Source organism: Podarcis erhardii (genome assembly GCF_964252035.2).
Source record: "Podarcis erhardii genome assembly, chromosome: 17".
In the NCBI taxonomy this organism is placed as follows: Eukaryota; Metazoa; Chordata; class Lepidosauria; order Squamata; family Lacertidae; genus Podarcis; species Podarcis erhardii.
The window spans coordinates 31122127-31149906 of NC_138515.1; the positions used below are offsets into that span (position 1 = coordinate 31122127).

General features: G+C 46.7%; 1 protein-coding gene across 1 annotated transcript in view; it reads right to left on the reverse strand.

Annotated features, from left to right (window-relative positions):
* LOC309332486 (cysteine-rich protein 2-like) overlaps window positions 1-27460 on the reverse strand; it is a 42739-nt gene extending 15279 nt beyond the window's left edge. The window contains exons 1-3 of the mRNA XM_081845709.1: window positions 27437-27460; window positions 20314-20479; window positions 508-602 (exon numbers count right to left, since the gene is read on the reverse strand). Coding sequence (XP_081701835.1) covers window positions 508-602; window positions 20314-20479; window positions 27437-27445 — 270 coding nt within the window. The 5' untranslated portion in view covers window positions 27446-27460. The remainder of the gene's footprint in view (window positions 1-507; window positions 603-20313; window positions 20480-27436) is intronic.
* Between the last annotated feature and the right edge of the window lie 320 nt (window positions 27461-27780).

Below are 27780 nucleotides of genomic sequence, written 5' to 3' on the forward strand. Positions count from 1 at the left end.
CCACGGCTTGCGGATAGCTTCCTGAAGCCAGGAGAGCGAGAGGGGTCGGTGAGCACCAACCCCTCTCGCTCTCCAGGCTTCAGCGAAAGCCTGTATTCGCCCCATAGGACGCACACACATTTCCCCTTCATTTTTAGAGGGGAAATAGTGTGTCCTATAGGGTGAAAAATACGGTAACCGATTCGCCCACCTCTGTAGGGAGACCCATTGCATGCCCATACACACTGGGAGTCTTGCAATATCTTCCCTCTGTACACACGTATACCCTCTGCACACACCTGTACCCTTGACAGGCATTTCCCCAGTTTCCAAGTAACCATAGCCTGTGCATCTTCCTTCCCGTCTCCCCAGCCATCACATTAAAGCACTTCTAAGCAGCCTTTGGTGGCAGCAACTCAATCCCAGGCAGGCCTTTGGAAGCGGAGCCCTCCGCCGGGAGAGACAGATTGCTGTCAGGGTGTAGCGAGTCACTGAAGCAGACAGATGGGGTGATGGTTTGTTTCCTACCTCAGCGTGCTGGCCAGGGCTGAGCTGCCGTTTGCAATGGTAGCACTTCAGACAAAGGGGATGGTAGTCTTTGCCTAGAGAACGCTTCCGCTCAGCTGTTAAGAGAGGGAAAAGGTATGAGTAATTATACTCCAAGCACCTCATTAATGGAGGAGCATATGTGGAATGCAGCTTTGATCCACAGAATTACTTGCCAAAGTAATTTCAGAATGAAAGGAGTTGTAGAATCTTTTCATGCAGGAACAATTTGCCATTTCCCCCTCCTGTTTTAACACCTTAGTTTTTGCAACATGAATCTTTTTTGAAGTTTGCTCAAACTTTACATATTGGATATTTCATACCTTGCCAGGACAATAAAGGAGCTTTCATCTTCACTTCAATCGCGTGTTGTTTTTCTTTCATATTTTGCCATCTTTTGCACACACAAAAATAATAATATAGTTTACCCTAGGTCACAAACTGTTTAGTTTATATGATTTGTGTTTTCCAATTAGAGGGCGCATAAAGCCTTAGAGATGTTCAAGGAAATTCTTCTGAGTGCTCAAGGAAGGGCACCATTTTCTTTGTAGGCAGAAAACTTTGGTCTTTTTGGTATGGGAGGAAAGCAAAAATGAAAAGAGGATTGGCAGTTTTTTACCGTTTTTGTTTTTTTTGCAGCGACACAAGTGTGTTTTATTTTTCTAGTTAGTTAAATTATTACATATACAGTGGTACCTCGGGATGCGAATGGGATCTGTTCCAGAGCCCTGTTTGCATCCCGAACGGAACGCAAGACGCGACAGCGCACATGTACATGCGCAGGTTGCGTTTCGCCACTTCTGCACATGCGCGTGATGTCATTTTGAGCGTCTGCGCATGCGCGAGCGGCAAAACCTGGAAATAACGTGCACCGTTACTTCCGGGTTGCCACAGAGCACATTCAACTCGAGGTATGACTGTACAGGGCCTTTAAAAGAGGGCCCATGGATACAGAGTACACATGTTCCACGGGGCCTCTTTTAAAAGACTCACCCTGTATAACCTGCCTTTCCTCCGAAGTAGGCATGGTTATCCCCCTTTTTTATTCTCACAACAACCCTGTGAGGTAGGAGAGAGAATGACCTGGTTGTGATTCAGCTGAGATATACACAAACCTTTTCTTCATTCATGGATCCCATTCACTCCTCCACTTTCACATCCCACAGTTAAACCAGGGAGTGTCTAACTAACCATTGTTTCCCATTGTGTTCAGACTAGGATATTATGGCTCTCTGCTTCAGAACAAGCCATGCTCTGAACCCAACATCATATCGTACTTTAAGCTCCTGACTTGTACCAAAGCTGAGTCCAGAACCAAAAGCCAATGCCATTGCCTTGTCTCCCACTTGGTGTAGCAGGATCCAGCCAGGACACAAAGCACACTACAGTGGTACCTCGGTTTACGAACTGAATCCATTCCAGAAGTCTGTTCTTAAACCAAAACCGTTCTTAAACTGAGGCGTGCTTTCCCTAATGAGGCCTCCCGCTGCCGGTGCCCTTCCACTGTTCAGCTTCCGTTCGTAGACCGAGGTAAAGTTCGCAAACTGGGACACTACTTCCAGTTTTGCAGAGTTCGTAAACCGAATAGTTCATAAACAGGGCTGTTCTTAAACCGAGGTACCACTGTATTAAGATCAGAAGCAGAACATGTGCAGGGATGCTGAGCCATACTTCCACTCTGCATGTCCTGATCATGCCACTGCTTATTTCTCCATCAACAATTGAACTTCTTAGGCTAAGGGTGCAATCACACTTCTTCAGACACTTCTTCAGATACACTTCTGTTTCAGTGTATCTGAAGAAGTGTGCATGCACACGAAAGCTCATACCAATAACAAACTTAGTTGGTCTCTAAGGTGCTACTGGAAGGAATTTTTTTATTTTGTTTTGCCTATTTACCTGGGAGTAACTTCTGAGTAGGCATAGGTCTGCTTACCTACTTCCAAGAGGCAGTAGCATTGCCTCCCACCAGCCGACGGAAGCTGCCTGGCTGGTGGAATCCTGGCTGGCAATGGGATAACTCCCCTTCCAGCAGCCAGGAAGATTAAATTCTGCCTTACTGCCTAACTGGCCAATCACAGGGGGTTGTGCTCCTTCTGGGGTAGTTTGTCCACCATCCTGCCTGCAATGGTGGCTACACCCTAGAATCAGCTTTGGAGGCCTGTGCAGGCCGGGTTGTCCTCTTATATACCTGCTGGGATTGACAAGGCATCCGACCCTCACCTGAATCTCATAGCTTTCCTGTAGCTGCCTCTGATTAGTTATCATTTAACTTGGGGAAAATAATTAGCTCCACACATCATCTGCATGGAACTTTTCTTTATTAGTGCCACTTTGTTTTGTACGATTCCTTGCAAATGAAGGAAGACAACTTTCCTGCTTGTATATGTTGATAATATAATTTTGGTTACTGAGAACAAACAAGATTGTACAAAAACAAAATTGGGTGCAGGCCTGGCCAGGACATAGGCGTCCTGGCTGTGATGAAGGTGACCTGTGTGTGCGCGCTTGCTTGCTTGCTTGCTTGCTTGATTAACAGCTGTTGGGAACTTCAAGGTCCCTGCTCTCCCTTTTTATGGTCTATGTACTGGACCTGGAGACTCCAATAGAGAGCATTCCATGTCAAGAAGGAGGGCAAGTGGGCACCCTATCAAATGACAGAGCAGGAGTTACATAGAGCAGGGCCTTTTCACAGGTGGTGCCCATTGTATGCCTCACTCTTCCCAGACCTGCTCTCTTTCGGCCTGTATTTTGGAGCTTTATAATTTAGGAAGACTTTGTAAGAACTGGTTGACAAGTCTTATCAGTTGCTGACATATGAGCGGATTTTATTTGCTGCTATTCTGGGTTTCTGGTGCACCAGGGTTTACACCAGTGTAATAGAGTTGGCCAGGATGCCAGAAGGGATACAATTTACAAGCTTTCTCCATTATCTGCACAGCAGGGGGTGTTCAGTCAACAGTGCAAAGGCTGAGCTGAAGCATTCCCTGCTGGTTACCTGCTTTCAGCAACAGGGGGCGCTGTTTGGTAGTACCCAATTGGTTAGCTGTCAGATTCTAGAGCTCCCTATTGGTGGCTCTTAGGTAAATCACAAAATACAGAGTCCATTCATAAAACACAGTGTTCATTCATAAAGCAGTAACATAAATTTCCATTGCTACATATTGGGTGTATATTTCAGCTGTTGAACATACAAAGTTTATGGCCATGTTGTAGTGTAGTGCTTATGCGACTGTGAATAAAATGTGGCTGGGCTCATTGTCTCGGGGTTTGGGGGGGGAAGAGGTGACAAAACTGATTTCCAATAAGTGCCACCCTTTATTTCCATAACAAGTCCTTGAGTCTGTACTCTGAATGGTGACACCAGGGACCTAGAAGGTGCTTGACTTGTCAGTCCAACCCCTGCACACACTCATCAGGGCTGACCTTAAGGCAATTTGAGCAATTGGGCAATTGGCCCAAAGGGGTCCCTGCACCAGGACAATCTGGATGGATTTTATTTATATCTATAAGATTTTGCAGACTTTAACTGTGAACTGGGGGCCTACAAAAAAAAAAAACCAAGTTGCTCCCCACTGCTTCAAATTGGGCCTTACTGGGTCTAATAGTTGCTGGGCCTGAGTTGCCCTGCCTTTGCATGAAGTCTTGGGTTTTCAATTTTGGGAGAGGGGAGACTGCGGCACTGAGGAGAGGGCAAGCTGGTGAGGCCCCCTAGACTTAGAGGCCGAAGTTGTTCTGCCATCGCATGAAGTCTTGGGTTTGCAATTTTGGGAGAGGGGAGACTGTGGCACTGAAGAGAGGGCAGGCTGGTGAGGCCCCCTAGACTTAGAGGCCCAAGTTGCCCTGGCCTCACATGAAGTCTTGGGTTTGCAATTTTGGGAGTTGTGGTACCTGGCCACGCAATTAGAATTGTGCTGTAAGCCATCCAAGGGTCTTAAAAAGCCAGAATCACCCCTGATGTTTTGCATTCATCCAGGCACAGGGACCTGTGGTCTTTGAGATGCTGTTAGACTGCAGCTCCCATGAACCTCGGCCAGCATGGCCTATGGTCAGGAATGATGGCAGTTGCAATCCAACCAGGGCCTTTTCAGTAGTGGCGCCCGCCCTGTGGAACACCCTCCCATCAGATATCAAGGAAATAAACAGCTATCTGACTTTCAGACGACACCTGAATGCAGCCCTGTATAGGGAAGCTTTTAATGTTTCATGTCTTATTGTGTTTTTGTTGGAAGCCATCCAGAGTGGCTGGGGTAGCTCGGTCAGATGGGTGGCATACTGATATTATTGTTGTTGTTGTTGTTAGTCATAAGTTCCCCATCACAGCATAAGTCCATAACAAGCAACAAATCTTTACTAATAGAGACATTCCGTCCTGACCCCTTCTGCTCACATGCTATCACTCTCAAAAAAAAAGTGGAAGGAGATTTGTACTAACATGAACTCATCTAATTTCCTCTGACACAATATTTAAAAATTCATGTATGTAGCTGCAGGATGTGATGCTGCCGCGACAGAAATATAGGTTAGGCATGGGGGTTGCAAAGGTTCACAGTGAAAATCCCCACCTCTTTAAGCCAGGCAGGATCAGGTCCGAACTTCTGCTCCTAGAGCAGCACCCGCACCCCAATTCTCCTTTCAACTTTCATAGGTCTGTACCCCAAGGCAGAGGAAACCGGTGCAAGTTCACATTTTGCTTTTTGCTTGCTTGTAGTCATGAGCCAAACCAAGCACACTGCTTACATACAAAGGAGCCTCATATCAAAAAAGATCAGTGCTATTTCAGGTTTAGGAAGGGAATTGAGGGTAGGCAGGTTTAAAAGGAAAACATGATTATTATTCATTTAACCTTGCTTTACATTTAACAGGCAGACATTCAGGCTAAAACCTTAACTGGGAGTCTGTGTGAAGAGCAGACCAGATCATGGCAGGGAAGGGACTAAAAGACCATTTTGTACTAAAGGCAGTTAAGGAGTGGAGATAGAAATGTAATAAATAAATACCGTCTAAGTAAAGAAATATGGGAAAACTTCTAAATAATCAAATATTCATTGTTGTAGGATCTACACTTTGGAATTCCATTCCCATTGATATGCTATATTGTTTTCAGCGCCAGCTAAAATGTATTTTGTTTAAGCAAGCCTAGCCATACGTGTAAATTTGACGTGTTTTAATATGTAATTTCATTATACAATGCATGTTTTAAAACTGCTGTTTTCATTTTGAACATTTTTTTAAGGTGAGCTTGTTTTTAGCATCTGATTCTCTCAGTAAAGTTAATGTATATTTTATGGTTCATGTAAACTGCTTAGAAATTTTGATGATTAGGCCGTATGTAAAACCTTTTAAGTAAATAAAATTGCTAAAGATAACATGGTGCTGATACGTGAGGTTCTCCAGTGCAAGGGGGGAAGACGGATGCACAATACACTTGTGAGCTATCAACGGGTTCTGCACATACTCTGGTCCATAGCCAACATATTAAAATATATATTGGAAACCTGCCGTAAAATATAGGCAAGCTCTTATCCAAAATTACTTTTCATTTAACAGTTGAAAACTGAAAAAAAAAGAGAAAGGTAAAAGAAGCTCTATCAGTTCCCAATCCAGATTATTTTTATCTTTCATCTCATTCCTTCCCTTGGTATGTACCTTCTGTGATTAATAATGGAGCCATCTGATCCTGGAAAATAAATCTGTCAGCGGTTTTGTCCCATCACCTTCCAACAGGATGTGCTGGGACTTATTAAATGCACAACACATCAGTCACACTCTAAAAACACCACACTCCCCTTCGTTAAACTCAATTGCCGGGGATGCTACCGAAGGCCTACACACTCAGCACAGTACGTCCTCGCCGCCTTAGGGAAAAGGCTGTTCTGGAACAAACTGACTGTTTCGGTGCCCTTGCTGAGGTGAAGCATTAGTAAGCAGGTGAACACATCCCTCAGCAGAAGTCCATTTGCATCCAGAATCTGTAGAGGGCTCCACTTCCTATCAAATACAAATCCGATGCCGAAAACAGCGCAGCGTCTCTATTCAGCTGTGCCCACAAACTCCACTGTCTGCCTCGCTTCTCCTAAACCACCCTCAGGTCCAGTTCAAGGACATTTTGCAGCCGGGTGTGGGGAAAAAAACAAAGGGAACACACACACACACACCCTCTCCTCGCCAACAAGTCAAGTTGCCATAGTACCCAAGGCCAGCTGAGTTATTTTGGCACCCGAGGCAGAAAATCGCCCAACCGCCTCTCTTCCCAAGAGTACAAATACAAGGAGAATAAACAAGATAGGTAACAATTTGCTGCCGTTTTCGGAACACCTAAAATCAGCCACCTGAGAATGCTCTGGCCCTTCTCCCAGCAAAAAAAGCAAGAAGTTGACCGGGATCCTAACTGAATTTTCCAATTTGCTTCTAACCACAGGTGCTGGGTTGCCCCCAAGATGGGGGCAGGATGTCACACGTCGCGTGTGTGTCACATCGCGTGACGTCACACATGTCTTCCAATGTCCTGCAGGCTGGACCGGCACGGCCTAGCAGAAAACTGTACTGGCCTGGCCTGCACGGTGTCGAGAGATGCTGTGCAGGCCAGTGTAACCTCATGGCAGGCCATGCCACTCCCTGCAGCATCTCCCAACCCCTCGCAGGAAAGGCCAGCCTTCTGTCGATGCCGTGCCACACTTCGCTTGGCGGTTCGGCGTCTTCCGCTCCCTCACTAATTCTTCACTAATATTGAGGGGGCTGGTGACACCTCTTCCCCCTAGAGTTGGTGTACCTTCTGACCTGTTGTAGAAGAAGAAGAAGAAGAAGAAGAAGAAGAAGAAGAAGTGTATCATTGCAACTGAAGCAATTTTTGAAGCAGAGTATGTTGGTTGGGAGGGACGCGGGTGGCACTGTGGGTTAAACCACAGAGCCTAGGACTTGCCAATCAGAAGGGTGGTGGTTCAAATCCCCGTGATGGGGTGAGCTCCCGTTGCTCGGTCCCTGCTCCTGCCAACCTAGCAGTTCGAAAGCACGTCAAAGTGCAAGTAGATAAATAGGTACCGCTCCGGGGGAAGGTAAATGGCGTTTCCGTGCACTGCTCTGGCTCACCAGAGTCGGTCACGACTGGACCTAATGGTCAGGGGTCCCTTTACCTTTACCTACTTCAGGGGTCACTACCATGGCACACAGAAGAATAAAACCTGCAGGCACTGAGATGGTAAACGCTAAGCAGATTATGCAGCTGAAATGACAGAGCAGCGCAGAGCAGTTACTGGCGCTAGAAGGGCCCACTCCCTTACACTCTAATTTGGAAGGATGTTTAGGGAATGAGAATTGGCAGGGAAGACTGCCCCATTGACATCACTCCTGCTTGCTTGTTTGTATCCTGCCAGCCATGTGGAGCTGGCGTCAGGCACTTGCTTCATGCTGTGAAGGGACTTCCCTCACCCGCTATGTCTGGACGGGGCAGAAAAGAGCAAAAAGGAGCACCCCATTGATTCAGCTGGTTGTTTGTTGCCTGCCAGCCATGTGGAGCTGAAGACGGGTCCTTATTTTGCCCATGGAATGGCTTTTCTGAAGGTGAGTTGCTTTCTCTACGTGTGTGTGATTGGCAAAGAGGCAGATATGTGTGCGGTGTGGGGGGGGGCAGAGGTGTGAATATGTGATCCATGTGTATGTTTGGTCTGTGTGAGAGGGAGAGATGTGTGTTGTGGGGCTGATACTGCCTGGGTGTTTGTGTGGTCTGCAAAAGCGAGAGAGATGCACTTCAGCAGAGAGAGAGAGATGTGCATGTGGTTTGCATGTGAAAAAGAGAGGGGGGAGGTTTGTGTGCTCTTTGTGGTTTCTGTGTGTGAGAGAGATACACTTGGGTAGAGAGAGTGGGGCAGATGAATGTATGCCTGTATACAGTGGTACCTCAGGTTACATACGCTTCAGGTTACAGACTCCGCTAATCCAGAAATAGTGCTTCAGGTTAAGAACTTTGCTTCAGGATGAGAACAGAAATTGTGCTCAGGCGGCACAGCAGCAGCAGGAGGCCCCATTAGCTAAAGTGGTGCTTCAGGTTAAGAACAGTTTCAGGTTAAGTATGGACCTCCGGAACGAATTAAGTACTTAACCTGAGGTACCACTGTATATGTGAAGTGTGTTTGTATGAGTGAGTGTGAAAGAAATGTACCATATGTGTGCCTGATCTGTTTGTGCAAGAGAGAGAAAAATTGGCGTAGCTGCCATGTATTTTCCCCTAGTACTGGGAAAATATCCTTGTCATTATTAGACGACAACAGTATCATTCTATGTGGGCAGCAGGGAATCAATATTGTGAGATCTTCACAATTGGAACAGGTGACTTCCCAAGGCAAAGCAACAACAACAGCAGTATAGTGGTACCTCGGGTTAAGTACTTAATTCGTTCCGGAGGTTGGTTCTTAACCTGAAACTGTTCTTAACCTGAAGCACCACTTTAGCTAATGGGACCTCCTCCTGCCGCCGCACCGCCGGAGCACAATTTCTGTTCTCATCCTGAAGCAAAGTTCTTAACCCGAGGTACTATTTCTGGGTTAGCGGAGTCTGTAACCTGAAGCATATGTAACCCAAGGTACCACTGTACTTTCTTTAATGTTGTGTTATGCCAGGACTCCATGGCAGCCATTTTGTGACCAGAACTCACACAGTACTTTCTCCAAATTTGAAATGTGCCCTCTGGTCCAAAAAGATTGGTAACTCTTGGTCTACCTTATAAAGACTATTGAGAGATAATTTGCACAACGTGCTGTGACCACTTGAAATGTGCCACATAAATGTTTGTCATCATTATCAAGAAAATTAACAAAATCACAGAAACACCCAAAACATGGATAATTGTATAAATTTATTGTTTAACAAAAGAACACAATGTGTAAAATAAGTATATAATGTCTCCCTTTTCACCCCTCCAAAGTACCATCACTGCCTGTCCTCATAACCATTCAAGCAAAAGATTTGCTCATGTTCTCAATTTTGAATCATGTTAATTTTGAATCAGCTGCTTGTATCTTTAAATTTTAAATCTGGAAGTGGTCTTTGCAGTATATGTTGAGGCATGCTTTGCTGAAATTTTCAAGAATGTAATATATTCCATTGCTCTGTTTTTCACTCACTGATCACTTTTTTTTAATATTGCAAGTTGAGTGCCCTGTAAGAAAATAAAGCCCCCAAGGGCATACATAGAAAAGGCAAAGTAATAGAAGAAACCAATTGGATTGTTACAAATGATGAAGGGAACGCAGTGGATGTAGCCGACCTTGATTTCAGCAAGGCATTTGACAAGGTGCCCCATGATATTCTTGTAAAGAAGCTGGTAAAATGCGGACTTGACTATGCTACCACTCAGTGGATTTGTAACTGGCTGACTGACGGAACCCAAAGGGTGCTCCTCAATGGTTCCCCTTCATCCTGGAGAAGAGTGACTAGTGGGGTGCCACAGGGTTCTGTCTTGGGCCCGGTCTTATTCAACATCTTTATCAACGACTTGGATGATGGACTCAAGGGCATCCTGATCAAATTTGCAGATGACACCAAACTGGGAGGGGTGGCTAACACCCCAGAGGACAGGATCACACTTCAAACCGACCTTGACAGATTAGAGAACTGGGCCCAAACAAACAAGATGAATTTTAATAGGGAGAAATGTAAAGTATTGCACTTGGGCAAAAAAAATGAGAGGCACAAATACAAGATGGGTGACACCTGGCTTGAGAGCAGTACATGTGAAAAGGATCTAGGAGTCTTGGTTGACCACAAACTTGACATGAGCCAACAGTGTGACGCGGCAGCTAAAAAAGCCAATGCAATTCTGGGCTGCATCAATAGGAGTATAGCATCTAGATCAAGGGAAGTAATAGTGCCACTGTATTCTGCTCTGGTCAGACCTCACCTGGAGTACTGTGTCCAGTTCTGGGCACCACAGTTCAAGAAGGACACTGACAAACTGGAACGTGTCCAGAGGAGGGCAACCAAAATGGTCAAAGGCCTGGAAACGATGCCTTATGAGGAACGGCTAAGGGAGCTGGGCATGTTTAGCCTGGAGAAGAGGAGGTTAAGGGGTGATATGATAGCCATGTTCAAATATATAAAAGGATGTCACATAGAGGAGGGAGAAAGGTTGTTTTCTGCTGCTCCAGAGAAGCGGACACGGAGCAATGGTTCCAAACTACAAGAAAAAAGATTCCACCTAAACATTAGGAAGAACTTCCTGACAGTAAGAGCTGTTCGACAGTGGAATTTGCTGCCAAGGAGTGTGGTGGAGTCTCCTTCTTTGGAGGTCTTTAAGCAGAGGCTTGACAACCATATGTCAGGAGTGCTCTGATGGTGTTTCCTGCTTGGCAGAGGGTTGGACTCGATGGCCCTTGTGGTCTCTTCCAACTCTATGATTCTATGATCCTATGAAATGGGGTGTGGGAGAGAGAGAGCAGAGTAACCTAAGTGCATATATAGTAAAGGTAAACGGAGCCCTGACCATTAGGTCCAGTCGCGAACGACTCGGGGGTTGCGGCGCTCATCTCGCTTTATTGGCCAAGGGAGCCGGCGTACAGCTTCCGGGTTATGTGGCCAGCATGACTAAGCCACTCCTGGCGAACCAGAGCAGTGCACGGAAACGCTGTTTACCTTCCCATTGGAGTGGTACCTATTTATCTACTTGCACTTTGACGTGCTTTCGAACTGCTAGGTTGGCAGGAGCAGGGACCGAGCAACGGGAGCTCACCCCATCGTGGGGATTCGAACCGCTGACCTTCTGATTGGCAAGTCCTAGGCTCTGTGGTTTAACCCACAGCGCCACCCATGTCCCAAGTGCATATATACCTGGGTTTAAATTGCTAATATCAATGGTGAGTTTAGTTCCTTCCTTCATCTTTGTGCTTCTCTTGTCATCCTAAATATTCTCCTGTCACATTCCTCCTTGCAAAGTCAAAATACTGGCAAGCAAACAAGCTTTGTAAGGTCATATTGTGCCCATAAGCATTCATTAACGGAAGGGATTTCACAGCCAGGACTCAGACACACAGTCATTTCTGAGAGCATTTAGAGTACCATTAGCATGCCGCCAGTATTAATTACTCCTGATAGGAGTATTTACTTGACCAAACACCGCAGCAGTGGTAATAACTACTGTGGTAGTAGGGAACCTATGGCGATATGAAAATACTACCAGCGGTAACCATTTCCATAACCATCAAGACTTAATTACACCCATGATTTAGCAGGAGTGTAATTAATATGGGTGAAATTTGCAAATGAGTTAATTCTATCAGATATTATTCATCCCACCTGTAACAGTTTCAGGGTGTTGTTTTACTTTCGCAGCTCTGACTTTGGCCTCATGACTCAGGTTGTAATCAAAGATGGAGAACTTTTGGCCCTCCAGATATTGCTGAACTCTTACGCCCATCAGTTCCAACCAGTGTCACCAATGCTCAGAGATGATAGGAGTTGTAGTCCAACAGCATATGGAGGCTTACAGGTGTGGTGTATCCACAGTGCTATTTTTCTAGAAAAAGAGGTGCCGGAACTCACCATGAACGCCTCCCTTGTTATCTTGTAATGGTAATGGTGCCCACCTGAGAGGGGCCGGAATTGAGTTGCGTGGCGAGTTCCTGCCCCCCACCAGGGAAAAATAAAGACACAGGACACCAAAAATTAAGATTAATGGGTGAATTAGGCCACAACTTTATTGATTTCAGGAATGAGAGGTATTGGCTTAGGCATTGGTCCTATCGACTAGCTGGCTCCAGCCCGATTGCTGAAGACCGGCAAGGGTTAACACCATAAAAGGGGAGTCCTGCTGAGGCACGTCAACTAGGAGCTCCCCTGGGTCACCGCTTGGGGGCGTGCCTTAGGCCCACACCTCCATAGGCTTCGGACAGGGCCATGCCCCCCCCGAATCCTTTATCAGACTACCCTTCACTTTTGGCGGGGTGGCGTTTCCTCCCCCCCCCTTAACCCCTCCTTACCAATGCCTAACTGCCAATGCCAAGGAGTTGTGACGAGTTGAAATTGCCAGTTGGGAAAAATTCCTACCAGGCCCCTTGCGGCGACCGACCGAAGCCCATAGCAAAGTCAGAAGCCTACCTAAAGGGAGGGAGGGTGGGAAAACGTGATGGCTGGCGCAGCGAAAAGAGGGCGAGCCCCAGCTGCGCCAGCCCTAAATAGGGCAGGCCACGCCCCCCAGCCACCCGATTGGCTGGCTGGGCGGACGACGCAACCGGGATTACCTCCTTCTCACGGGGGCTGCAACCAGCCCCCACGCATGTGGGGTGGGCGTGAAGCCCGCAACCCCACCTCCTTGCCAGGCCCAGAAGTGGCTTTCCGGAGAGTTCCTGCTGGAAAAAAATCCCTGTGTCTCAGCCATATGAGGAACTGCTGAATCTCGTCTCAGGAAGTGTGCCATTTAGTTTCAGTTCGGCATTAAAAGCAGCAAGGTTCCCCACCCCTGTTCTAAAACAATTAATGGACATTGGGAATAATGGAAACAGGAAGAAGAGTTGATCACAATCTCTGAGGGCTCACCTGTATTTCCACTTGCCCCATGCCTAGAAAGCATGGGTCTGAGTGGTGTTTTGCTTGTCCTGTGCCTTCTAGAGACAGGTCTGAGCCGTTTTGCCTTTGGTCTCAGAAAACCAGCTCTTTGGCACAAAATTGGAACAAACGGCAATGCACAGAAACCCTGAATGGTGTTCGTTCTGATTCAGTGCTAAACCACAGTTTTTCCCAGGGGAAAGCAGCGGGGGAAATGGAAGATCAGATGAGCCCTAAAGTGGCCATCGCACTATCCTCCTTTCTATCTATTCAGCTACATTCTGTATTTACAGCATGTGTGATTCTGAAGGCTATGTTCAACCACAGGGAGACAGTGTGTGTGATTCTACTAAATCAACCCGCCACAGCTGTTACCTGTGAGAAAATTGCACTAATATTTATCTTATCACTTTTGAGGAGAGTTTAGAGAGAGCGGAAAGGAGAGAGAGAGAGAGAAAAATAGTAAGTCTTGAGAAGCCAAGAGCTGGCACCAGAAAGCCAATTGGCCAGTTTATTTTTACTGGAAATCTACAACCTGGAAAGTTTCTGAAGTAGAATGAGAGCACACAAAAGCTAGTTACGAAAAGCATCCTGCCAAGTGCCTTGTGACAGTGCCAGCCTTGAGTCAGCCGTTTCCCCAGCCTGGCAAAAACAAGAGCATTGAAACAGTGCTCTTAAGTGCTCAAAGCACAACACATACTGTTATGTACTGAAGTTCTCACCCTGGGCCAGCAGGGGGATACTGTAGATAGTTATGCAAATAAGGGATCGAAAGTGACGTTCAGTGATTGGATAGTTTTAGAAAATTGTTACTGTTGCATTGTAGTGGAGCTCTATATAAGCAGGCTGACTGAACCCTTCAGTTCAGTTCTGTTCTGGCCTGTGAAAAAACAAGAGCTGTTTGAAGAATCGCTGTGTCATGTGATATGTTCACCCACAACTTAACACATACCTTATCTCAATGATCTTTACAAGAACCCTGAAGGTTAGCTCTGTGGCCCCCGTATGACAAATGCAAATTGGGAAGAAAGGGTGGGGGAGATGTTGGATGAGATTCATGAAGTTTGAACCAGGTACTTCCTAGGTGCTAACTCATTCTTACAAACCAAGACTGCACAAACGTTACAAAGTTTACTTGAGTAATATAATGCCCAAGAAGGTGAGCTGTTCATCCAGGAAGATTCCTGTTCAAATCTTGGCTCTGCCATGAACTTATTCATTGTCCACATAGACTCTTCCCCATCTTCAGTATGGAGATTATAATATTGACCTACCTTACAGAGTTTTGTAAGGACCACTGAGCTACCAATTTGAAACACTTTGAGCACACTCAAAAGCACCATACGAAGGGATGGTGATGACAGAAGAAGAACTTTGAACACCACAGAAGTTCAGAATAAAACAAATGCCTTTCAGACCAGAGAGGGAGTAAGACATTTCAAAGGATGGAGAATGGGAGGACACATAATCAATCCCATCCTCGTTGTTGTTGTTTAGTCGTTTAGTCGTGTCCGACTCTTCGTGACCCCATGGACCAGAGCATTCCAGGCACTTCTGTCTTCCACTGTCTCCCGCAGTTTGGTCAAACTCATGCTGGTAGCTTCGAGAACACTATCCAGCCATCTCGTCCTCTGTCGTCCCCTTCTCCTTGTGCCCTCCATCTTTCCCAACATCAGGGTCTTTTCCAGGGAGTCTTCTCTCCTCATGAGGTGGCCAAAGTATTGGAGCCTCAGCTTCAGGATCTGTCCTTCCAGTGAGCACTCAGGGCTGATTTTCTTCAGAATGGATAGGTTTGTTCTTCTTGCAGTCCATGGGACTCTCAAGAGTCTCCTCCAGCACCAGAATTCAAAAGCATCAATTCTTCGGCGATCAGCCTTCTTTATGGTCCAGCTCTCACTTCCATACATCCTCAGGCATCCCTAAATCGATGGTCAGACCTACATAATTCAAGTCACATAACATAAGAAGAGGCTGCTGGATCAGGCCAATGGCCCATCTAGTCCTGAATCCAATTTTCACAGTGGTTGACCAGATACTTATAGGAAACCAGCAAGCAAGACTTGGGCACAACAACATTCTGCCCACCTGTGATTTCCAGCAACTGGTATTCAGAGGAATGGTGTCTCTGAAAGTGGAGGTTGACTGTAGCCATCATGGCTACCAGGAGACAGAAACCGGTGCATGTACTCATCACCCCAGGTTTTCTGGAGCAATGCAACGTGTCACCTGTTTACTCAACCATCTTGCATGCCCAAATGGGAAAGAGAAGGGCAAGGAGATGACAACTGGTTTTCTCATATTATTTATTAAGAGTATCATTGGGAGTCTGATGGTGCGCTGCAAAGGTGGGGAACCTTTTTTTAACCTAAGGCTGGGCAACCATCTGCAGGCCATATGGTGCTAATGGGTTTAGCCAGATCCACAAACTTGTCAGAGCAACTGGATGTGGCTCATTCTCCCTGGACCATGGGCTGCATCCCAGTCATGCAGGTACCAGATATTCCTACACCTCTGTCTACACACAGCTCCACCCACGTAAGCAAGAAACACTATTGCAGTTCAAGGACATATCCCAAGCAGGATATGTCAGCTGGTAGGGAGGAAGTCCAGATAGGAGCAGCCGGGGGGGGGGCCTGATAGAGAGTCCTGGAGGGCCACATTTGGCTCTGATGGTCTGCATACCTCCTGTAGTGAAAGGAGCAACCACACACTGGTCAAAAGGTCTTTTGCTGCACAGCTATTGAGCCCCCAGGAACATCCATTGGCAACTCATTTGGTGAACTGGGGGCAGTGACTGCGGGTGTCTCACAGAAAATCTCCTTTTGCTTGCGCTCTGTGGTTTGTAAATGTTTGCCTCGCGTTTCAGTGCTGCTGCTTCACATCTTCAGTGCTTCCTGTTTGTGACCTGCTCTTCCTGTTTCTGCTACACTTGCCACCTTCTGACTGCTGTGGCTTCCTGAATGCCCAGCCTTGCATTACTTCCATGCCATGAACACCTTGCCTGGTTTTCCCTCTGAGCAAAACAGGGGCTCCCAAACTATGGCCTGTGGACCACCCGTGGTCCACAAGCTTCATTCCAGTGGTCCATGGCATGTTCTCATTAACAGTCATACATTTTTTTATTGCTCCTTTTATTGCTGATATTGTATTTAAATGCATTACAATGCTAATTCTGTGGAATTCAAACTGTAAGGCAATAAACTGCAATATAAGAAATGAAAGAAGCAATTAAAAATGCAATTAAAAATCGTCTAGCACATATCACAATTAAATTAAAAATCGTCTAGCACATATCACAATTTGCTACGACAGAGAAAAATCGTTAAATGGTCCACCAAGATCCTCAGCAATTTTCAAGTGGTCTGTGGTGGTGAGGGGGTACGACTTGGGAACCACTGGGCTAGTTTACAGAGGCCAGGAGTGTGTTTTGAGAAGGAGCTGAGATGTTCTGGGTTCAAATGTATGTTCATCAGTGAACACACTAGACGGTTTTAGGCAAACGATACAGCTTCCAGCTTCTCTCCTCCATCTTATAACACAGGTCATAATACCAGCCTAGCTTAAAGGTAAAGGTAAAGGGACCCCTGACCATTAGGTCCAGTTGTGACCGACTCTGGGGTTGCGGTGCTCATCTCACTTTGTTGGCCGAGGGAGCCGGTGGTCATGTGGCCAGCATGACTAAGCCGCTTCTGGTGAACCAGAGCAGTGCACAGAAACACCGTTTACCTTCCCGCCGGAGTGGTACCTATTTATCTACTTGCACTTTGATGTGCTTTCGAACTGCTAGGTTGGCAGGAGCAGGGACTGAGCAATGGGAGCTCACCCTGTCACAGGGATTCGAACCGCCAACCTTCTGATTGGCAAGTCCTAGGCTCTGTGGTTTAACCGCAGCGCCACCCGCGTCCCACCAGCCTAGCTTACACAATTGTAATAATGATTGAGACAGCTGTGGAGACCTTTGGGTAGTTGGGAAGAGTGCAATACTAATATCAAGTATTATTAAATAGTGGTGGGGGTGGGAGTTGACCATGGGGTACATGTAAAAAAGAAGATTAAAAATTAATAGACTGAAGAACAGAACAAAATAATCTTCTAGGACTGATAGTGTAAGGTGACCGAGGGAACTTCATCTTTGTCTTGGGACTTGTATCCCTTGCCCAAGCCCGACCCTAGTCCATAACCCCTCCAAATTCAGGAGTAGTGCTGAATTCCACTACAACTGGAGGCCAGGCCAGATTCCTGGAATTTAGTAGAAGCAACCCAGTTTCTGGGTCAGCCATTTCTGAGAGGCCTTCCCTGAGAAGCCCTCCTAGCATGGTTTGGGGGCTGTGGTACTTCGTGGGTTGAAGGCTATAAGCAGTTTGTCTTCCAGGGTCTGCCAAAGCAAGCACTTTGAAGGTTTCCTACCACCCGAATCCAATAATTGTTGTTATTGTTTAGTCGTTTAGTCGTGTCCGACTCTTCATGACCCTCTGGACCAGAGCAAGCCAGGCACTTCTGTCCTCCACCGCCTCCCGCATTTTGGTTAAACTCATGCTGGTAGCTTCAAGAACACTATCCAACCATCTCGTCCTCTGTCGTCCCCTTCTCCTTGTGCCCTCCATCTTTCCCAACATCAGGGTCTTTTCCAGGGAGTCTTCTCTTCTCCTGAGGTGGCCAAAGTACTGGAGCCTCAGCTTCAGGATCTGTCCTTCCAGTGAGCACTCAGGGCTGATTTCCTTCAGAATAGAATTAATTCCCAATAATTCCCAATAATTGGAATTAATTCCCAATAATTCCCAATAATTTCCAATAATTTCCAATAATTTTCCAATAATTAATTCCCTGTCAAAGTTTGGCTTCACTATCTGTGCTGTTGCTGAGAAGAGCCATAAAATGGGAAGAAGCAACATTTCCACTGAGGGCCCCTCCAGACGGGTGTTTTAGTGCAGGTACGTTCTTCAATATGCTGTTGACACAGCAATAGCGCATTAGTTGTGTGTTCATTCTTCTTTAGTTTGTTCCGGGATGCTTCCCCTGCGCCACCACATTGCGCTGTCTGGAGGGGCTACAGCATAACCAAAGCAGGACAAAAACTAAACCAGAACAGTTATGCTTTAAAAAGTTGTGGGGTTTCAGGAGGAAGTTGTAGGATATGCACTGCTTGGAAATGAAGCGTTGTGACCACTCCACAACTTTTGCAGGCCCAAAGAGAATTGAAAGTAGGATTAAAACAAAATAAAAAAATTCCTTCCAGTAGCACCTTAAAGACCAACTGAGTTAGTTCTAGGTATGAGCTTTCGTGTGCATGCACACTTCTTCAGATACACTGAAACAGTGCTACTGGAAGGAATTTTTTTATTTTGTTTTGACCATGGCAGACCAACACGGCTACCTATCTGTAACTGAAAGTAGGATTGTGTGTGACCACTCTGACAGCATCTTGAGCACAAATGATAATGTGCAAATAAAATGGATTTCTGTAGGCACCCTGCAAGTGACCCACAGATTTGCTTTTCTGCTAGCTCCATGCCCTCTTCACATCCTATACGGTAGGTCCCTGTTGAAGCAACTACAGAATTTAGCAGAGTAAGAGAATGTGACTCAGCCAATTTTGCTATTTTAGCTATTGGAGGCTTCCTGACTTTGCCTGGACAGAATTACAGAAGGAGCCCACGTTACAAGAGCAGTTCTTTATCTTGCTTATGACTTCATATGCAACTTTCTTCTGATATGTTTCATGAGAAAGGTAATATAACCTTCTAAAATGGGTGTATTGTGCAACTATTCATTTTTTTTTTTCTTGGCATGGTTGGAATAGTTCTGCATAGCATCCAAATTGGCTTCAGCACGGGAACGAATAGTTTACAGAAACGAATAGTTCTCAATGCCTTTGTGGGGTGGAGTTTGTGGGGTGGAGTTGAAGGAAGACTGATGTTGGCACAACAGAAGCCATACAGAGCACTTCAAATTTAGGATCAGATGTACACTCTTTATGGAAAAACAAAAGTGGAACGATTAGGCAGTTCGGTTGAAAAAGTCCAGAGCTCAGACAATTAGGCAGCCATGTAGAGTTTGTTCTTCTGTTCAGAACCCCCTCCCCCTCCCCCCTTCTTTTGTAAGCTGTGTTAAACTTCAAAGACCGGAAAGAGAATTGGCAAAGAGGTTGTGGCCACAAAGCAGACAGAGAGCCCAGAAGCAAAAGGACAAGGTTTTCCTAATGTGAAAGAAGACATCCCAAATTTCTCCATATCCAACTCTTTCATGAGAGAGAATTTGAAAGCTGCCTTCTACTAAGTCAGACCATTAACCCATCTAACTCAGTATTGCCGACACCAGTGCTTTCCAGACTTGGGTCTCCAGCTGTTTTTGGACCACAGTTCCCACCATCCCTGACCACTGGTTCTGCTAGCTAGGGATGATGGGTGTTGTAGTCCAAAAACAGCTGGCGACCTAAGTTTGGGAAACATTGGTCTACACTAACTGCCAGTGGCTCTCCAGAATGTCAAGCAATCCTCCCTGGAGATTCTGGGAGCTGAACATGGGACATTCTGCATGTAAAACAGATGCTTTGCCACTGAGCTGTAGCCCCTTTGTAGAACCTCCTCTTTTTCTTTTCTTTTCTTTTTTTGATGGGGTAACCTCCTAGACCATAAAGAAGGCTGATCGCCGAAGAATTGATGCTTTTGAATTATGATGCTGGAGGAGACTCTTGAGAGTCCCATGGACTGCAAGAAGAACAAACCTATCCATTCTTCAGGAAATCAGCCCTGAGTGCTCACTGGAAGGACAGATCCTGAAGCTGAGGCTCCAAGACTTTGGCCACCTCATGAGAAGAGAAGACTCCCTGGAAAAGACCCTGATGTTGGGAAAGATGGAGGGCACAAGGAGAAGGGGACGACAGAGGACGAGATGGTGGGACAGTGTTCTTGAAGCTACTAGCATGAGTTTGACCAAACTGCGGGAGGCAGTGGAAGACAGGAGTGCCTGGCGTGCTCTGGTTCAGGGGGTCACGAAGAGTCGGACACAACTAGACGACTAAACAACAACAACCACCTAGAGCAGCAGATCTGGAGGCAAGTTAATATGAAACCTAATCTCAACACTTACCCATACAAAGACACTCCCCCCCCCCAGTCATCAGTCTTTTAACCATGAGCATTTCAGACTTACCATCCTCACCAGAGCCTCAAAGCCCTGCCCTTAATTTCTAGCCTTATGAACTCACGAGAGAGATGCAGTTTAAACACAGTGAGAAGAGAGAAATAAACTTACCAAAGTAGACTGGTTTTCCACACACGGGGCAATATGAAATCATCGTTTGTCTTCCTTCAGGCCCCTCTTGACGCTCATCAGCACCGTTTGAATCAACAGGAGTCTGTTCGCTTGGACTGACAGGAAAACCATGGCTGGGCCAGGGTGGTGAGCAATGTGCTCTGCACTTTCAGTCAGGATGTTGTGGTTATAAGTAAATGAGTGAGCACATTGTTGTGTTAGTGACAGGGCTGAGGAGAGGAAACCAAGCAAGTAACTTCTCATTTAAACAAAGGTATTGCCCTTTCCAGACTGATTTTGCAACCGTAATCCATGCTTTAAGTCACATCTCGTTTAGATTACTGTGATGCGCTCCTCATGGGGCTACCCTTGAAGAACATTCAGAAGATTCAGTTAGTGCACATAAACTAGATTGCTAATCAGCGCACGGCATTATTACAATATTCAAAGATCTGTACTTCCCTTGGAAGAGGCATTGACTGTTAAACCGTTCTGTGAATTGTAGTTCTCTACGGGGAATATGGCCGCCTAACAACGCTCAGCACCATGCAGTTCCCAGCGTTCTTTTGGGGGTGCCATGACTGTTTAAAGTGGTATGATAGTGCTTTAAATGTCCAGCACAGAAGGGGCTTAACTCAGGGGTGGCTAACCTGTGGCTCTCTAGATGCTGTTGAACGACAACTCTAATCAACCTTGACTCTGCTGGCTGGGGCTGATCAAAGTTGGAGTCCAGCATTTGGACAGCCATAGATTTTCCTACCACTGTTCATAAATTCCTTCCCATTTTTTAAAAAAATTCAAAAAACATTTATTCAAAAGTTACAATACATTACATGTTCAATCAATATATCCCTTCCACAGATGCCTCAGTGATGATGGCGGCATTAAAATATAGTGTTCTTCTTCAATAAAAGAGAAAAAGGAAGACTAGATCGTGTCAAAGGTATCATTTTTTGGAAATTCCTTTGATTAGTCGCCAATGGTACGTGAGGCGTTCTGATGCTATTAAACCCAAGCCTCTATTGGTATTTTAGAAGTTTTCTTTCATTGTTGGGCAATAACTAGTCTAGCTGCTGTGAACAGGAAGGAAATTAATTCTTTAGGTTTAAGGGTAGAATGTGGCGTTAAACCTAAGGATAAGGCAAGTGACACATTAGGAGGGATAGATTGTTTAGTGATTTTGGAGGTCAGGTTAAAAACTTTCCCCCAAAAGGCTTGGACCACGGTAAAAAGGCAAAGGGACCCCTGACCATTAGGTCCAGTCGTGACCGACTCTGGGGTTGTGACGCTCGTCTCGCTTTATTGGCCGAAGGAGCCGGCGTATAGCTTCCGGGTCATGTGGCCAGCATGACTAAGCCACTTCTGGCGAACCAGAGCAGCGCACGGAAACGTCGTTTACCTTCCTGCTGGAGTGGTACCTATTTATCTACTTGCACTTTGATGTGCTTTCAAACACCTAGGTTGGCAGAAGCTGGGACCGAACAACGGGAGCTCACCCCATTGCGGGGATTCGAACTGCCGACCTTCTGATCGGCAAGTCCTAGGCTCTATGGTTTAACCCACAGTGCCACCCACAGGAACCTTGTTTTCCACAGCCTTCCCAACATAATGGTGAGCTTAAAGGATTTATATCTGAAAGGGGGTTCAGTGCCGCCGAAAGATATTTGTAAGGGAAATATCCTGGAGGTGAGCCGGAATTGTTTTTAAAGATGGATTTTGCCATATTGATTCCCATGCTTTTTCACTTATTGAAATTCCTATATCTGTTTCCCATCCCAGAGAGGAGGGTTTCATAACACAACAGAATCAACACCCAGCTGGTTAACAATAGTATAATCCTCCCCGCTGTGTAACAGGACTTTATAGATAACCAGCTTTCCGAGTGTTGTTTACGTGTGTGCTCCGCTTAATAGATGGTGGAGTGTATTCACCCTACTTTGGAAGACTGGGCTGGGCAAAGGGTAAAACTGACAAATGGGGAATGTGTGGGAGGCAGCAGGAGGCCGAGACAATAGTGAAACTGAGTCCATCAGTGTCTGTTTGTGATTTGCATATGCTGCGGTGAAAGGAACGTAGCAGCTGGTGACAAAGCTAATGAGCCATAGTTATATAATGAAAATTAGTTTGCTCTCACAGAGAGTATAGCTGAAGTCAGGCTAAACCTGCAACGTCTTAAAGGTGTGTGTGTTTCCTCCAATACATGGCCATGCAGCTATTTCCCCCTGGTATCAAGGCTGCCTGGAGGGCCAAATGAGATGATGGCTCAGAATAATCTCTACTGGGTCACCTTTTTTTCTTTTAAATAGCTGTCATAGCTGCAAAAGGATGGGATTAGGACTATGGCATTGAGGGAGAGGGGAATAATGTTTTCCTTCTGGACTGTGTAAATATCCTATGTGCAAGCATTGCCACATTCGGGAAAATATACAGCGCCTGTACATTTTCCTTAACAGGAAAAAATGGCAGCTTGTGAGGGGAATGAGATTATAGCTCTGTACACACTGGTGGCTTGAAACACAGCAAAGCCACACACACCCCGCTGTGTTTCAAGTTGCATTTTTGCATTTTTACAATTGTTGTACACACCAGAGAAGGGCTTGCATACCCTCCAACATTTGTCTGGTGAAGACAGAGGTGTCCTATTCAATACTGCTACTAATGCTGCTACTGCTGCTGCTACTACTAATATTATTTATACCCCGCCCATCTGACTGGGTTGCCCCAGCCACCATTAAACATGAAAAAACTTCCCTATACAGGGCTGCTTTCCGATGTCTTCTAAAGGTTGTGTAGTTACTTATCTCCTTAGCTTGGGGGTCGCATAACTCCACACCCTCCAACATTTCTCCATTGAAAATAGGGACGTCCTAATGGAAAGTGGTTGGGACGCGGGTGGTGCTGTGAGTTAAACCACAGAACCTAGGACTTGCCGATCAGAAGGTCGGCGGTTCGAATCCCCGCGACGGGGTGAGCTCCCGTTGCTCAGTCCCTGCTCCTGCCAACCTAGGAGTTTGAAAGCACGTCAAAGTGCAAGTAGATAAATAGGTACCGCTCTGGCGGGAAGGTAAACAGCATTTCTGTGTGCTGCTCTGGAAGCGGCTTAGTCATGCTGGCCACCTGACCCGGAAGCTGTACGCCGGCTCCCTCGGTCAATAAAGCGAGATGAGCGCCACAACCCCAGAGTCGGACACGACTGGACCCAATGGTCAGGGGTCCCTTTACCTTTAAGGGAAAGTGGGACATTCCGGGATCGAAACAGAAATAGGGGTGGCTTCTGTAAATACAGGACTGTCCCTGGAAAACAGGTACACTTGGAGGGCCTGGGTTTGGGGTGTCTTCACCTGATGAGCATTGCCTGATTTGTCTGCTGTCGCCTTCAGCCTTCCAGTCCACAGTTAAGCTGTTAACTGTGAATGTGCTGTCATTTGCACATGTGAATCATAGAATCCTAGAGTTGGAAGAGACCACAAGGGCCATCGAGTCCAACCCCCTGCCAAGCAGGAAACACCATCAGAGCACTCCTGACATATGGTTGTCAAGCCTCTGCTTAAAGACCTCCAAAGAAGGAGACTCCACCACACTCCTCGGCAGCAAATTCCACTGTCGAACAGCTCTTACTGTCAGGAAGTTCTTCCTAATGTTTAGGTGGAATCAGGGGCGCCGACTTATAAAAAATATTGGGGGGGCCCAAGACCTCCAAACCGCTGCTGCTGGGGGAACGAAAGGGGCGAGCCCCGGGCTGCCCCGACCTTAAGTGAACCTGTGAGGGCCCGCCCTTTGCGGCAGCCAATTGGCTGCCGCCGTGGGCGGTGAATATTAATGAGCTACGGGGAATCCCCGCTTCTCGCGGGGCTGACGCCAGCCCCGCGAGATTGTTGATGGGTCGAGAGCCCGCAACCCCACCCCCTCTCTAGATCGGGAGTGGCTTTGTTTTAACTCATTACTGAATGTATTTTAAAAGGTAACTATCGTCAAACAAGGAAAATAAAAAATACCAACATAATTTTGTGATATTACAAAGCATAATATAACTAATAATTTTTTTAAATTGTTGGGGGGGCAGAGCCCCCCCAAACGAATTTTTGAGGGGGCTAGGGCCCCCTCAGGCCCCATGGAGTCGGCGCCTATGGGTGGAATCTTCTTTCTTGTAGTTTGGATCCATTGCTCCATGTCCGCTTCTCTGGAGCAGCAGAAAACAACCTTTCTCCCTCCTCTATGTGACATCCTTTTATATATTTGAACATGGCTATCATATCATCCCTTAACCTCCTCTTCTCCAGGCTAAACATGCCCAGCTCCCTTAGCCGTTCCTCATAAGGCATCGTTTCCAGGCCTTTGACCATTCTGGTTGCCCTCCTCTGGACACGTTCCAGTTTGCAATGACTCTTTCAAAGGCACACACCTCCGCTTAGCTGTGGCTTACATTTTTGCACTGGAGGAAAGATGGTTTGAGGGGGGCAGAACCAGTCTGCTGATGAGGCAAAGGTGAAGCACTCACTTCAAGTAGTGGAAGTGAAAGAGGTGGTGCCCCAGCTGCTTCCACCACTGCCCCCCCCCTGCTGCTGAGAGGGAGGGGGTCCTGTGCATAGCGCTGCATAAAAATGAATATGGTAATGAAAACATTAATTGTGTGGCTATTCCCTCCCCCCCACAGGTGGAATAAATGAAGACAACAGACACAGAGTTTTAGGTTAATGGGCGAAAATGGCCACAACTTTATTGATTACAGGAAAGAAGGGTATTGGCTTTAGGCATTGGCCCTAACCGACTATCCAGTCTGACCGGGAAGGGTTAAACACCAACAGGGGGAGCCACCCGAGATGCATATCCCTAGGCGCTCCCCGAGGGGTTACCGCTCGGGGGCGCGCTTTAGGCCCTAGCCTCCGTAGGTTTCGGACGAGGCGTCACCCCTCGGAGTCCTTTAACGAACTACCCTTCAAGCATTGGGGGAGGTGATGGCGTTCCTCCCCCCCAACCTCATCTGCATGATAATACCCCGGCCAATGCCTACCGCCAAAACCGAGGGAGTTGTGACGATTTGCTACGAGGTAGGCGAAAAAACCAAGTGGCTCACAAAACCAGCCAATTAGCCAAATGGAAAAACTCCTACCAGGCCCCTTGCGGCGACCAGCCGAAGCCCATAGCAAGGTCAGTGGCAAAACCTAAAGGGCAGGTGGGTGGGAAACCGCGTCGTCTCCAGGGAAGAAAGGGGGCGAGCCAGGGGCTGCCCTGACCTTAAGTGGCCCCTACGAAGGCCCGCCCCTGCCGCCAGCCGATTGGCTGGCGCCACAGGGTATGCTAACTGGGGGAATCCCTGTCCCTCGCGAGGCTGACGCCAGCCTCGCGAGAGCGAGTGTGGGCGGGGTCGTGATCCCACAACCCCCCCTCCTCCTGAAGATCGGAAGGGGCATATTAATACAAAATGCATTCTGTTAGGGAAAATGGCTTGCAAAAAATGTGTACACCACTCAAACTGCATGCAGAATGTGTTTATTAGGTGAAATTGACCCTAAAATTCAGATTAATTTTTATGAGGGTTTTTTAGAAATTGCTGCAAAAATCTAGAAAACTGAATTTAAGACAGGGAAAATGAGAAACTGAGAAAACTGCCACTGACAGATCCTTCCAGCCATAGTTGTAATATATATATGTGGTATTTTACAAAGTTCTGGTGGCTTTTTTGCCAATAGACGGAACATCATGACTGTCAGGGAACTGCCATCCGGGCCAGAGGGAGAGAGGGGGCTCCAGAGGGATTCCGGAGAGCGTCCCGGGATGGGGAGAAGCAGCCCATCTTCTGGGGAAGGAAATCAGCGCAGCACCAGTGGAGAAGGGGGGCAGATGGGGGAATCGGCGAGGTGGCTCCATGACTCTTCACCGGAGACCAGCGGGGAGAGCACGGGTCCTCCGCTGCCCACACCCTCCCTGCGCAGAAGGCTTCCGCGCAGGGAGAGTAGGCGGAGACTGGGCGTCAAAGAGCTTCTTTGCTGGAAGAAGTTCAAGAAACGCCCACTGATGGATTCTGCCAGCGATTGAAACAGCCACGGGTGAGTGGTTGTCCGGACAGAAAGGGTTCACCCAGGTAACTCAGCCAAGCGTGGCGCCGATTTACGCACGAGCAACCCCTAGAACCATTACAATGACCCAGATCTCCTCCACCCCCAGCTCTTAAACTAACCAGGAAAATTAATTGGATAGATATTCCCCCTCCCCCTAAAAAATGTCTTATTGATTCTTTCTTGTATATTTTTCTTCACTGTCTTAACAGTGTACACATGCATTTGCCTGCTTCTGGTCTATGTTTTGGTCTCCTTTTGGTCTATGTTTTAAAGAAACAATCCATTATTTTATAGAATGATCAAGATCCTTCCAGGCTCCAGCAGCCCTAGTCAGCATGGCCAATGGCCAGGGATGATGAGAGTTGTAGTCCAGCAATATCTAGAGGGCTACGGGATCCCTAGATCTTTTAAGGTCCTCAATGGCACCCTCAGCTCATACCACATGAATCCAATGTGACACTGTTTGTTCATCAAAAGGGCCTTTCACACATTACACAAAGGCAAACTTTGATTTCCTCTCAAAGGGAAAGTTAGGCAGGGAGCTGTAGCTATCATGATACCTTGCAAACATGTGTTTGTTCGTTCAGGCTTGCTATAATTTAAGACATATCTCAAGAGTACAACTAAAAAATAATAATTACTTAGTGTCCCTGATACTTCTAAGGACAAGGCTCATCCTCTGCCCTTGCTTTTCTTCTGCTTCAGATATGCCAGGCTACGTGAATGGGCAGAACTGGCCCAGTCCAGCCCATCTCTTGCTCCCCCTACCTCTACTGCACGTCCGGCTTTGAGTACAGAGACACTGACTCAGACCCTCTGAGGGCTACAGATCAAAGGGGAAGGTGACATTTGAGCAGGTAAATATTTTGCCAGAGAGAAACATTGAATATACATGGGCTGCCCCTAGCTCCTACCCTCCTGGGATGCTGGCTTGATTGATGTATGCAGCTGAGCAGAAAAGGCTAATAGCCTATTGCTTCAGAATTTACGGTTGCCTAGAAACCTTCCCTTTGTTGTTTCTCCTTCCTGGCAGTGCTTAGCTCTAGGACTCTTGAGCAGCTTACCTGATACATGGCTCAGGCAAGAGCCTGCCAGCCTCTTAAGTGGCCCTCTTTATTTTCACAGCCCACCATTTCTGTAGCTCTGGTCTCCGAGCTGGTGCATGGTTACCGTGGGAAGAGAATGCTAAGTAGATCCTTCCTCCTCCAAGCTGCACCAATGTATCTAGAGCTGACCACAATTTGCCCTACGAAATATGTTTCCTCAGTTTGGGGTGGCTAATATTCTCTTGCATACATGCAGAATATTTTCTATTCCACGAGTCGGGCCCAAGACTGAGCAGGAGAGGGATGCCGTTCCCAGGAAGCTCTCTCTGGAGACATGGATGGAGGAGAAATTTGGTTTGCTT